Source organism: Rhinopithecus roxellana, chromosome 2 (assembly GCF_007565055.1).
Source record: "Rhinopithecus roxellana isolate Shanxi Qingling chromosome 2, ASM756505v1, whole genome shotgun sequence".
Classification (NCBI taxonomy): Eukaryota; Metazoa; Chordata; class Mammalia; order Primates; family Cercopithecidae; genus Rhinopithecus; species Rhinopithecus roxellana.
The window spans coordinates 19181351-19195274 of record NC_044550.1 but is presented as its reverse complement, the minus strand read 5'-3'; the positions used below and the strand labels follow the sequence as shown (position 1 = coordinate 19195274).

The following is a 13924-nucleotide window of genomic DNA, read 5'->3' as shown; positions in this document are numbered from 1 at the left end:
ATATGAGATAACTTCCATTTCTTTCTCTTACTAACAGACAAGCTATCTTGTTCAAGGCTCAGGAGGTAAAGTCCCTTATGCAATGGCAAAGGGAGAAAAAGATCAGTTAGGTAGAGTTCCGTGGTGGAGCTGTGAATCACCTCTTTGTCATGCTTTTTTAACCAAAAGGTTTATCAGTCTATTTAAACTTTGTAGTGATCACTATTGAGTAAACCTCATGCTCAAACTCTCTAGGTAATCATTTGGGGCCAGCTTTTTCTCAAGTCATTGTCTCTCTGCACCAGCACATCAGAGGGATAAAATGCTTCCTGCCTTCTTGTTTATAGGTTCTATATTAAAATGGGAACTTTTTATAATTTTAAGCAAAATTTTTGCAGCACTTAAAGTATCTCTTTTTAAACAGAAATTAGAAATCATTTCACCATAGAATGAATATCAAGGATTATATTCTGCTGTGCTTTTTTCCATCTTCCCAATCACGAAAGAACAGTCTTTTAAATTTTATCTACTTCCCTCAGCTGTTTCTTCAAAAGCAGAATAGAATTTGACTATTGGTCTGGCCTAATTCCTAGAGGAAATGAAAGAGAATTCAAAAAGATTAGAAAAGTGTTACTGTTGGAAATTTCTATATTAAATGAAATTAGCCAAGGCAATAAACATTAGCTCAATTAAATAATTGTTGGAACAATGCATTGTATATGTGTATGTATATTATATGTGTGTGTGTTTGTGTATGCATTTGAATGTTACATCAATAGTCTAATTCTGCTATTAAGGTGACATTTCTGAAACAAAACAGACAATTTTTAATAAAGAAACTTCAGTCGGGGTGCTTGATACCTCTTCTAAGAAGCCCTGCCTCTAGGAAAATAACATTTTTCAAGCTCTCTTAGCGTGAAACCATAAAGCATAAACTAGCAAGAAGTAAGACATTTCACTTTAATATTGTAGTATTAGTTCCTTTTTAAATTGCATTAATTTTAATAGGTAATACATGCATCTAGTGCAGATTACAAAGTGTTTAAAAGAGTTTACATGTAAAGTAAGTTTTCTCCTTTCCTCTGTTCTCAATCCTGTCTGTTCTCAATAAGCCTGTCTACCTTCCCATGGGTAAACCCTGTTACACACTTTCTGGGCATTTTTCCTGAGATAACTTGAGCTAACTTTATACATACGTGTGTGTGTGTGTGTGTGTGTCTGTGTGTATGCATATATATATTTGCATATGTATACATGTATATTTATATATGTATATATGTATATATATGTGTGTGTATATATTTCTGAACCCGTAAGTTAAAAATTACTTAAACTTGTATAACATTTAAAACTCACAAGTGTTTACATTTTGGGTGCAAAAATATTCACCAACCTTAACCTGTTCTATAATCATAAAAAAAGTATTTTCTAAACAGCAATTTGAAAGTATGTTTTCTTATCTACCTGAATATAAACTTTCGAATTTTAAATGTTATTTTCATTGGAAAAGAGAAAGGTGATGCTATACAAAGAAAAGCATATAATAAAAGCACACATCATCTATTTATCATGCTTGATATGGGGAAGAAGAGTGTTTTGTAAAGGCCCACAGTATACAAAATATAAAGAAAATGCAAAGTTTGAGCATTGCCAGCAAGACATAGGTGTACACCACATGAGGATATGAAACAATCCAGCCATAATAGGTGTGTTGACAGCTCTGAGTCCACACAGCGTTCCTCCCAAAGTGCACTGGTGTGTTTGTTATGTGTTATTTTACTTTTTCATACAGTTTTAGAAACTCTCAAGCCCACTCCCAAGCACAGTAGCTAAGCACTAGGAGTGAAGATGAACCTTCCTGGAAATTGTTGTTGTCAGTGAGCCTCTCATTTAGACTCATGTTGTTTTCAGGGAACCAATCCTTCACTTAGACCCATGTCTATTTGGAGATAATACTGACTTGCATTTTATATAGACCAGTCATTGTCAGTATGATATATATGCAGGAGGCATCAGTAATCTTGCAACAGTTCTATATAGCCGTGTTTCCCTATTGTACCATATTATATCATCACCAGAACGGTATTAGTTAAAAGTACAGATTCGTGGACCACATCCGGTCTTCTAGAAATAGAATCTCTAGTAGAAGAGTCTGTGAAGCAGTAATTTGTAAAAAAAAAAAAAAAACCATGGAATTTTTATGATTAAGTAAGTATGGAAACACTGCTGAATTCAGAAATTGTAACTATTTTATCATAGAAGAAACTAAGACTCGGTAATTTAGCTAACGGTCCCTCAACCAATCAATTTTGTTTGATTTAAGGAAGCATAAATTGAATTGCAGTATAACTTCATATTTTGCCCTACCAGGTTACTTTTCTGAAGTAAAATTAGGTCATGAAATCAGGAAAATTTACAAGGCAACAATGAAAATGTTATACTATAGATGATCAGTTCCAGATTTGGAAGAGACCTTAAGATTGTGCAGTTTCTTCCTCTCTTTTGGTTAGGACAATTATACTTACCCAATTACAATTTATAGAGGACTTTATAATTATATATTACTCCCAACCACTGCTATAAAACCTGAGATGCTGCTTTTTCAGCATGGAGTAGAAGTGTTTTGTCCTATACATTTTAAATGAGTGGGGATGGCTCAAAAACAAACAAAAACAATCAAGAGCCAGGTAAACCTCATAGTTAAGATTTCTCTAGGCACAGAGATCACATGGAAAAGTTTAACTCTCTCCATTCACCCCATGATCAATATCAGTATTGTACATGCTACAGTTGAGAATGTGGTCTGTGTTCAAAGTAGAGCATTCCCTAGAATTTCCTTTCTGCTTAGTGACGTACAGAGAACAGGGAGGAGCAACCAAAGTTAAAGAGGACCTTGCCTTCCTTTGATAGAGTTACTGTTTCTTTGGATTTAAATGAGGCTTTCTGAATACGTTGGAGAAGCTAATGGACCACTGGAAGAAATCCATCATTTCTAATTTCTAATTCAGATAGGTTTAGGAGATACTCTTTCACCTCTGAACTTTTGTATCAAAAACCAATTTGCTAACCACCCTAGCCTTAAAATGAATATGTGTAAAAGGTATTGAAATATTTTCCATGGGGATGCAGAGCATGAGTTTTTCTAATAAAATCAATGTCCCGATCCTCAGCTTCCAAATTGTTTCTTAAAATTCTCAAGGAATATGCCTGGGTTTACATTAATTTTTTTGCCATTTTATGTGGCGAAAAAAGGCAAAACCTTCATGCATTCCAAATCTCAATAGACTGCATTAGTCAAAGGTACAAAAACTTTTTTAGGTGACAAATAAGTAAAACTTGGAATTTTGATTGGAACAAAGATATGTTTAATGATTGATCAGGGCATCTTAAACTCACAAAGATACTTTCTTTCTTTGTCTTATACTTATTTTTTTAAAAGTGAAACTTGGCCCCAGTTGGAAATTCTGTATGCAGAACATTCCAAATAGTCGCGATGACTTGTATATTTTACAATCTAACTGAAGATTTTTCAGATTATGTAATTTTTCAAGAGAAAATGCCCATGCGTAAATATGTTGCGATTAATTTCAGGATCAGTATGCTTTGATTCGTACAATAGTCAGAAGTTACTTTATTAATCATGTCAAATTACTGCAAATTTTATCTTAGAAAATGTTTAATGATTAATAAAGTAGCCAAAAGTTATTTTATTAAATCATATCAAATTACTGCAAATTTTATCTTAGAAAATGTTTAACATTATATTTCATATTAATAAAATAAACACATGCCAAAAAATTTTAAGTGTCAAATGTATTGAAGGATATATGTTTTTTTCAAAATTATTTTAGGGGTAACAGACAAAACATTTGCACATCACTGAACTAGTAGTTTCTGGATCATAGTTGGTGTTCAATAAATAAATGCTGAATAAATATTGATTGAATACTGAATAAATACCCAAGCAGCTGCCTTAATGAACCTGTAACTACACATGCAGGACATCATGTAATATCTGAACTTTTCCCCTTAAATTTAATATAGCTCAATCCCCCTGGCCTGATGTTCATGAATCTTCAAAGATGCATCTAGTACACCCTTATCCCCTAGAGGTAATAGGAGACAAAGTGAAAGATGAGATTGCACAGCCTTTGGCAGATAGTGTACAACAGCACACAGCCAGATTGACATATAAGTCCCTACACCTCCTGCAGTTGCACTTTAGTGTTTGATTTTGAAATGACCACCTGAAGGGTACCTTGCCTGTTTGTGGAAATATAGATCTGTCATGTAGAATATCATGATAAGGAAAATTAATATTTTCTCTAAGGACTCAGGGCAAGCCATTCCGATCAGGTTTCCCAAATGTAATTGCCAGTCTTCTGCTGTGCTCTCAGGGACCCTAGATATATTCTTATCCCCAGTTCTTTGCTGCTACCTCCATCTATCCACTAGTCTCAAATATTTTTCATTCCCACAGCTGGGTCGTCCCCTGCAGGCTTTCTTCTGCCTGCCTAGCTGATGATGTTTTCCTGGCTCCAGAAAACTTCTGAGATTGTTACAAACAGTGCTTGTGGGGACAAAAGATTGTCCTGATTAAAATAACAAAAAAACTAGGACGGTCTTGCAAGAATCCGGATGGGTGGTCATCCCACATGAACACTGTGATGTTTCTCCCTTCTTTTCTTCCTCTCATCATTAAATAAGGCCAGTATTATTATTTTGAAAACTTAGGAGTTAAACTAAGGTATTAGTTGTAGTCAAAGGTTTATTCAATGATTGGTACTACTGAGATACTTATAACACTTTTTCCCCTTTCATTGTTCTTAGGGATCTGATTACTTCATTGTTGTATTTTCATGTTCAAAGGAATAGGCAAGTGAAAGTTAATTCAACCCTAAATGTAAGTCTCAAGTTAATGGGCTTTTTCTTCCTGCAGTTTTGAGAAGACTTTGGGGGAAGACAGACTTAATTATTTCACATAAGATTGAGTGACTACATTTTATTTTACTTTTGTTCGTTAGAATATTATGTAACTATCATTACTTTCATGATGTACTTTTGATCATAACTCTGATTTACATTGAGTTTAAATGAACATAAAACTGTGCTCAAGAAATAGAATGAGAAAATACTGTTTACAGCTTTGTCAGTGTTTTCTGCCAGTATTCTGTTTTTCCAACAGCTGCAGTAGGACATGCCGTTGGTATTCGGAGCCTTCTAGAAAGAGATGTGGCCAAGTATATTTTTCTAATCTCTAACTTCAGCACATAGGTCACCACTGAGTCACCTTGTCGATGTGTCCATTACACTTTCACTATTAATTGCTCTTAGTGATGATACCTGAGGCCTGAACGCCAGGGAAGAACTCAAGATCCCTAAGTTCTCTGCCACTGAGCACACATTACTTATTTCTAGCAGTTACTTAAACTCTCTTCACTTTACTGCTAAAGTTTTAGGAAATGATTCTAAATTAGTACAGAGGAAATAGACTTTAAAAAATATTTTGTGCTAAAACGAAATATCAATTTTTGATAGATTTTATTTTCAAAATATGTCCAATGTGTTTATTCTTCTAGTTCCTGTCATGGTTGTAATAATAAGTAACACTGCTATTTGTGGGAATCACTCTATTTTTAGCCTAGAAAGGGGGTTGCAGAAAATGTCTTTGTTTTTTGGCCTAATCACTGACAGTTCCCATGTATTCTGAATTTATGGCCAATCATCTGTTATTATTAGGTGTCCTGAATTAATTCATCTCCTAATTGTAACTGATGCAATAATGAATGATTCTGCATGAAGCTAAGTGTTCCTGGATGCTCATAAGCTGAATTTATGATTCAATTGTGGGGCATTTTAGCATGTTATAGGTGTAGTAGAGTCCTTCCCTAATTCTTTCACTTGATTTCCAGTCTTCCACAAAATCATTGGTCCTCAGACAAAAAGGAAAAGTTATCTATTCTGTTCATCTAAAGTCCAAGTAAACAAAGAGCCATGAGAATGCACTATTAACAATTGTCATAGCAAGTAAAACAAAAATCAGCCCTTTAATTCGCCTTTAAAATAAGCACCAGGTAAGCATATTATTGATTTTGTTAAATGGAAACTTAGACTAAGATATTCAAGCTCATTTTTTGCTTGTCACCAAACCATCATCAAATGAGACTAGGCAATAGCCTTTGGAGGCCAAAGTAAATGGAAAATAAAGAGTATCCATGTGAGAGTTTCTGAAGGGCACTTTAATTAATGTATATAATTCTCTCCAGCAGTCCTTTCATTGCCACAGTCGCTTCTTCAGGATCCTCCACAACTACTGTTAACCCTCTATCCCTCTCTCTCTCTTTCACCAATGATATCATTTCCAGAAACTTTAGAGGAGCTAATGTAGGGAAAAAACCAATGGCAACTGGCAACTGCAGAACCCTCATACTTCAGTAGAAAATGCCTTCTTTAAAACTCTTTACTAAAATATAATGCATTATGCTTAGTAAGACATAAGAATTGTTATTAATGGGTTAGAACCATATTATTTCATGTTTTATGTTTTCTTGCTAGAAGTTATCACAAGGGAAGCTTTATGGTTGAAAAAATCTGGGCTAAGGGAAATTGATTTCAGAGGGCAAGGCATGCCCCCAAATATCACTTGCTTTCCCTATACTCTTCTTCAATCAATTTATTTCATCCCCTCTTGATTGTATTCATATATAAAGACTGTTTATTGGATCCAGGAGTTACATAAGCATATTAGAAGCTGTGTAACATAACTTTACTTTTCAATTATTACAAAATTTATTTTTAAAATTTCCAAATAATGCCTCCTAGTATTTATGTTCTGAGATTCAATTCCAAGTATAAGTTCCCAATATACATAATCTTGTATAGTTAGGCATTTTTTGGCATACTTTCTCTGCCTGTGTCATTTTTACTTCAAGTTAATTAAAAGATATATTGGAGCATAATAAAACTATGTATCTTTTAATATACTTTCTATTTTTGACAAAATGAGGTTCCCTCTTTAAGAATTAAATTATGATACTTTTATTGTAATCCCATTCAAATAAAAGACTACTGTGCATCCCATTTTTTCTAATGTCATCTGCATCAGATATTTGTCATTTTAATATTTTCCAGTTCCTGTCAACTGAGAATGGAAAGATGGTGATGCCCCATGCACAAATTTTTTGCATACACTGCAACTTTTACCAAATGACCAGAAAATAAACAACTATCAATAACAGCTAATAAATAAAACAGTGTATCCTGTGGACTATTTTGGGGGGATGAAATCCAGGATTATCCTATACTCAGAATTGCTTGAGGATTTGTTATTTGAGTTGTAAATAGCACATGATGTTTTATGTGTCACATGTTTATTTCCGTTGAAAGAGCATGTCCTATTTTTGAGGAAGGAAAGAAACTTGTAACATCAAATGTTTCTTGCAAAACAATTTGATGAAATAAATGTAAATGAATCAGAAACATGTGAATTGTATTTCATTAAAATTAATGGGTTTAAATGTGAAGGGGGTAAAATGCTTGGGGGAAAGAGTGTGGTAAGGCGGGAAGGGACATGGACATTTGTTTTGTTTTCATCAATCTTGGATTCTTTAAAAATGGCTTAATAGTCTGAATTTCATCTCATTAAGATTCTCTTAAGCCTAATGGTGGAGTTACAGAGTGGGACAATAAAATGCAAATTTATTTTATAGCTTTATGTGGTTCCAGTTATAAAGTACGCATCAAACATTGCCACTATGCAGTCCTTCAAAATCACTTTCAGTTTTAAGTTGGTGGTTTTTCTATGTAATTCTTTTAATGGTAAACAAGAAATTGTAATGATGCTAAAATACATGTTTTATCTCTCAGACTGACACATAAATTTCACATTTCCTTTTTCTAACTGAAGATGATCTGATCTAAATGGAAAACATGTGAGGCCTGAATGTGTAGACATATATGCAGGAGATGGGCAGGAGGAGAAGACACTGGAAGAAAGGGAAAGAGTAAAAGAAAGAAAAAGAAAAAAGGACATGATCAATGCAGGCCAAGCTATACCATCAAACCTAATTCATAAGTAAAGCAGTGAAATCTCTCTAAGTATTTGCGAGCCATAAACATTTTATCCCATAGTTTATGTTCAAATTATTTATGCTTGCTTAAAAATAAATACATAGCTTATTTTATATTTTGTATTTTCATTTAAAAAATCATCTATTACTCTGAAAACAAGAAAAAAATCAACTTCAAAAAGAAAAAAGGTTTACAAATGAGTCTCCCTGCCTCAAAATCTGAGTAAGTTTGATGTGGGTTATGACATTTTAGTTTCTCAACTCCCAGTCTCTGAACACAGGGACATTTTTAATGTTCCAAACACTTCCAAGAGGCAGGGAGTACACAAATGGGTATATACGTATGTATAACCCCCAAAATCTTCATTTTCCTAAACTCTGACCACCTTCTGTATTTTACGTGTATTTTTTTAAAGATAATATATGACACTGCTGAAGTAGCCTTCTGGACATACCACTAGGTAGAGAAATGTATGAACAGAGGTTCTTTCTTTACAACTGAAGGCGTAGTAGCCTGTGGGGCTATTTCAGGTCTGTAAGGAGACTGCTTTTGTGCTTCCTGGGAATATAATGATATAACTGGATCTTAGCATCTCTCTGGCTGCTGGGAGCTCAACTGCTGCTTATCAACATGTTTGGAATGAGGATCCTGTTCCTTAGTGTCTTTGTGTCAAATAATTTACTGTCTCAAACTGTCCTGGAAATGTTTCTCCTCCTTGCTTTTATAGGCAGGAACTGAAAGGATTCACTTTTAAAGTATTGGTTTCATAATTGGGCAGGAGATAACGTTTTGGCTTCTAGCATAGCCCTTTGTTGTTTTATTTAACATTTCTCTCATCGTTCTTTAACAGCTGAAAAAAATCGAGTGGCGAAGATGACTGTGTCATTTGTACCTTACAATAGCATTAATGCAATAATTACAACTGCTTTGGAGACCCCAAAGTCACTCATAAGGGTTCTATGAATCAATAAAAGTCTAAATTCTAACTCTAGAGTTGTGTCAATGAAAATATACGAACAACCTCAGCTTTATCTTTGTCATCGACAATAGATACTTATAAGGTCCTCAGTTAAGTGTCACTACTTAGGATCTAGGTTCAGAACATTATGATGCTGGTATAGTTCCTTTCAGGTGAGATATATCGTGATTTATTTTCTATGATGATTTGCTATAGTAATGTTTCATAAGTGAAACAGGATCTAATCCTTTACTTTTGGTGTTGTTCCACTTGATGTCAGGCCTATCCTTGTAGCAGTGATAAGGAGTGTGAAGTTGGGAGGTATTGCCACAGTCCCCACCAAGGATCATCGGCCTGCATGGTGTGTCGGAGAAAAAAGAAGCGCTGCCACCGAGATGGCATGTGCTGCCCCGGTACTCGCTGCAATAACGGTAAAAGATCTCACTAAGTGTTCATGGGCCTCTTTCTTTTCATCATAGTAAGCCTGTCTCTCGAGTCAGGCTATCTTCTCCTTACTCGGACTCCTGAAATATAAGGAGCCTGGTAGAATTGGTTTAGGTAGTGCAAGATTACTTGAATTTCCTCCCCAAACCTTAGTTTTCCTAGACTCTGGTTACTTTCTATATTATATGACCTGTGCTGATCTAGAATATCGCCATGTTGAAGTGTCATGTATAAACAGCAAGACGTTCTATTCCAGTAAATACATGAGTGAATGCATGTAAAAGAACCAAAGACAGAAACTTGATGTGATTTAGTAATGCAGTTGTAAATATCTGTTCCAGTTTTGTACTTTGGGTTTACTCAAGATGTTCTGTAGCTCAGTCTTATGGTAGTAGAGTGATTGGTTCCTCCAAAGAGAGACACAAGATTTTACTCCCCAACCTGGCTTCATCCAATATCAGTGAATTTATAGGCAGACAATTCAGCAATGATGATGAAATGGATCACAGACAAGATGTGGCAAAAACTTTAAATAATTGCAGAAGGTAATTAGAAATATACACTTAATCATATAAAACAACATAATCAGGCTCATATTCTCATGCCTATTCCTGACCTCTGGGTGTAGACCTACTTTGAGTCACCTGCACAGGAGGTGAAGGGAAGAAGAAGACCTTACACCATTAGAGAAGTTTACAGTGTAAATTAAGATTATGTTGTTAATTAATAAAGGAATATGGATCCAGAGGGTGAATGTCTGATCAGATTATTTAAAAATACTTATAGCTAACATTGATTCTTCACATATATTCACAATAACTTTGTGAATATATAAAATTATGCTTTTATTCCCAGTTTTGTCCAAGGTCACTTGGTCTTGAGAGAGACAAAATTCATATCAAAGACGTCTCACTTTAGGGCCAGAGTATTCTCAGTCTCAATAAATAAGTAAATGAATGAATGAGTGGATAGATAGATAGAGAAATGGCTTCATATTTCACATCAAGAGAGTACATGGATAAGTCTCACATTTCGTAGAATTGAATTAGTCTAACTGATTATGTGATCATCTCCAGGTATCTGTATCCCAGTTACTGAAAGCATCTTAACCCCTCACATCCCAGCTCTGGATGGCACTCGGCACAGAGATCGAAACCACGGTCATTACTCAAACCATGACTTGGGATGGCAGAATCTAGGAAGACCACACACTAAGATGTCACATATAAAAGGTAGGGATATCTGTAGTTGTGGGTTTTTTTAAAATAAATAAATAGAAGAAAAATATAGATAATTAATTCCATTGGTTTTAGAAAAAAATTACAAGGAAGGTTCTTTAATCCTAGCTAGTCATTAAACTTGTTATTCAGGTGGCAAATAATGGAAACAGACCATAATGGATTTATGTGATTAGAGGCAGAGCCAATCGATATTAACCAAGACTTTTCATTATAAATGGTAACAACATAGAAGATAGTATAAGTGAAAATACTTTATGTGCTTCTGACTGCAAAATAGAATTTTTTTTTTTCTGAAGTGTCAGGGTAACATCTATTATTGGTCGTCATCCCTGCAGGGCATGAAGGAGACCCCTGCCTACGATCATCAGACTGCATCGAAGGGTTTTGCTGTGCTCGTCATTTCTGGACCAAAATCTGCAAACCGGTACTCCATCAGGGGGAAGTCTGTACTAAACAACGCAAGAAGGGCTCTCATGGGCTGGAAATTTTCCAGCGGTGCGACTGTGCGAAGGGCCTGTCTTGCAAAGTATGGAAAGACGCCACCTACTCCTCCAAAGCCAGACTCCATGTGTGTCAGAAAATTTGATCACCATTGAGGAACATCATCAATTGCAGACTGTGAATCTGTGTATTTAATGCATTAATAGCATGGTGGAAAATAAGGTTCAGATGCAGAAGAATGGCTAAAATAAGAAATGTGATAAGAATGCAGATCACAAAAAGAGAGAAAGAAAACATGAACTGAATAGATTAGAATGGGTGACAAATGCAGTGCAGCCAGTGTTTCCATTATGCAACTTGTCTATGTAAATAATGTACACACTTGTGGAAAATGCTATTATTAAGAGAAAAAGCAGACAGTGGAAATTACTGACGAGTAGCATGTGACTTTCCAAGAGTTTAGGTTGTGCTGGAGGAGAGGTTTCCTTCAGATTGCTGATTGCTTATACAAATAACCTACATGCCAGATTTCTATTCAAAGTTAGAGTTTAACAAAATACTCCTAGAATAACTTGTTATACAATAGGTTCTAAAAATAAAATTGCTAAACAAGAAATGAAAACATGGAGCATAGTTAATTTATAACAGAAAATTACCTTTTAATTTGTAACACTACTTCTGATGTTCAATCAGGAGTCTTGGTAGACAAGAAAAAAATCAGTCAATACTTCCAAATAATTGCAAAATAATTGCCAGTTGCTTATGAAGGCCTTTAGGAAGACAAATAAATAACAAACAGCCACAAAAACATTTTTTCAAAATTTTAGTTTTACCTGTAATTAATAAGAACTGAAATAAGACAAAAACAATTCCTTCAGATTCTGTGGAATGACAGTATATCTCTCTATCCTATGTGATTCCTATTCTGAATGCATTTTATTTTCCAAACTATATTCATAAATTGCGACTAGTAAAATACTTGCACAGAGCAGAATTTTCACAGATGGCAAAAAAAATTAAAGATGTCCAATATATGTGGGAAAACAGCTAACAGAGAGATCATGATTTCTTAAAGATTTGCCATAACCTATGTTTTGATAGAACTAGATTATTAAATGTGTTCATACACACTCTGTGGTAATAGAGACTTGAGCTGGATCTGTACTGCACTGGAGCAAGCAAGAAAATTGGGAAAACTTTTTCGTTTGTTCAGGTTTTGGCAACACATATTTCATATGTCTGAGGCACAAGTTGACTATTCATCTTTGAAACCAGGAGATGCACAGTCTCAATGAAGATCTGCGTGGGATTTGCTATCATAATATTTACTACACAAATGAATTCAGTGTGAGGTCATGTGTCCATACTACCCTCAAATTATTTATTTTGTAGTGCTGAGATCCTCAAATAATCTCAATTTCAGGAGGTTTCACAAATGGACTCCTGAAGTAGGCAGAGTAGTGAGGTTCCATTGCCCTCTATAAGCTTCTGACTGGCCAATGTCATCATCCAATTTTCTTTCCAAACCTCTGCAGCATCTGCTTTATTGCCAAAGGGCTAGTTTCTGTTTTCTGCAGCCATTGCAGTTAAAAAATATAAGTAAGATAACTTGTAAAATCTGCATATTGCTAAACTCTAGACACCACAGTTTCTAAATTCTTTGAAATCACTTTACTACTTTTTTTTACTTAACTCAGTTCTAAATATTTTGTCTAGAGCACAATAGAATAAAAGGTTATCTTATAGTTGTGACTTTAAACTTTTGTAGACCACAATTCACTTTTTAGTTTTCTTTTACTTAAATCCCATCTGCAGTCTCAAATTTAAGTCCTCCCAGGAGAAATTGAGTTTGAGCCTGTATATCTATTAAAAATTTCAGCTTCCCACATATATTTACTAAGATGATTAAGATTTACATTTTCTGCACAGGTCTGCAAAAACAAAAATTATAAACTAGCCTATCCAAGAACCAAAGTTTGTATAAACAGGTTGCTATAAGCTTGGTGAAATGAAAATGGAACATTTCAGTCAAATATTTCCTATATAACAATTATTATATTTGCAATTTGGTTTCTGCAATATTTGTCTTATGTTCACCCTTTTAAAAATTATTATTTGAAGTAATTTATTTACAGGAAATGTTAATGAGATGTATTTTCTTATAGAGATATTTCTTACAGAAAGCTTTGTAGCAGAATATATTTGCAGCTGTTGACTTTGTAATTTAGGAAAAATGTATAATAAGATAAAATATATTAAATTTTTCTCCTCTAAAAACTGAATTCAAAGTTCCTTGTGTTTTGCCTACGGGAAGAATTTTCATAGAATCATACTTTCTGAGAGTTCAGTTGAACTTGGTCTGATTTTGAGGACTGGGTGTGAATCATTTAGAGGACATCAGCATGAGATAGAGCAGTTTACTATCACAAAAGGTAGTTTATTTCATGGCAGTTTAGCTGTAATTGTTAGAGAGTCATTTCCTTTTTTTTTTTTTTTTCCTGTCAAACCAAAATATTCCACCTTGTGATTTACACCATTTAGTCATACTTTGCCTTCTGAAACAACTTGGAACAAGAAAGTGCTCTTCACAATTTCTTCAAAATACTATAAGACAGGTAACATATGCCCCATAATCTTCTCTCTAAGCTAAAGTTTTCCAAAATGGAAATACTATTATGCTTAGAGTATTGGTTCATTTCTACATGAACCAATGAACGTGAGCTACACGATGCCTTTTTCTGTGTTTGGAGAGAAACTGAGTGAAATCAAATCCACTTCCTGGGAAGCAAGT

At 34.5% G+C, this 13924-nt stretch overlaps 1 protein-coding gene across 2 annotated transcripts in view; it reads left to right on the top strand.

The window, feature by feature from the left end:
* The window catches only part of DKK2 (dickkopf WNT signaling pathway inhibitor 2), a 110608-nt gene extending 97193 nt beyond the window's left edge, over window positions 1-13415 (top strand). The window contains exons 2-4 of one of the 2 annotated variants that reach the window (XM_030913467.1): window positions 9288-9438; window positions 10576-10683; window positions 11028-13415. In XM_030913467.1, coding sequence (XP_030769327.1) covers window positions 9288-9438; window positions 10576-10683; window positions 11028-11278 — 510 coding nt within the window. In that variant the 3' untranslated portion in view covers window positions 11279-13415. Of the gene's footprint in view, window positions 1-9287; window positions 9439-10527; window positions 10684-11027 lie in introns of both variants that reach the window. The other variant, XM_030913463.1, reaches the window with a different exon arrangement.
* The last annotated feature ends 509 nt before the right edge of the window (window positions 13416-13924 follow it).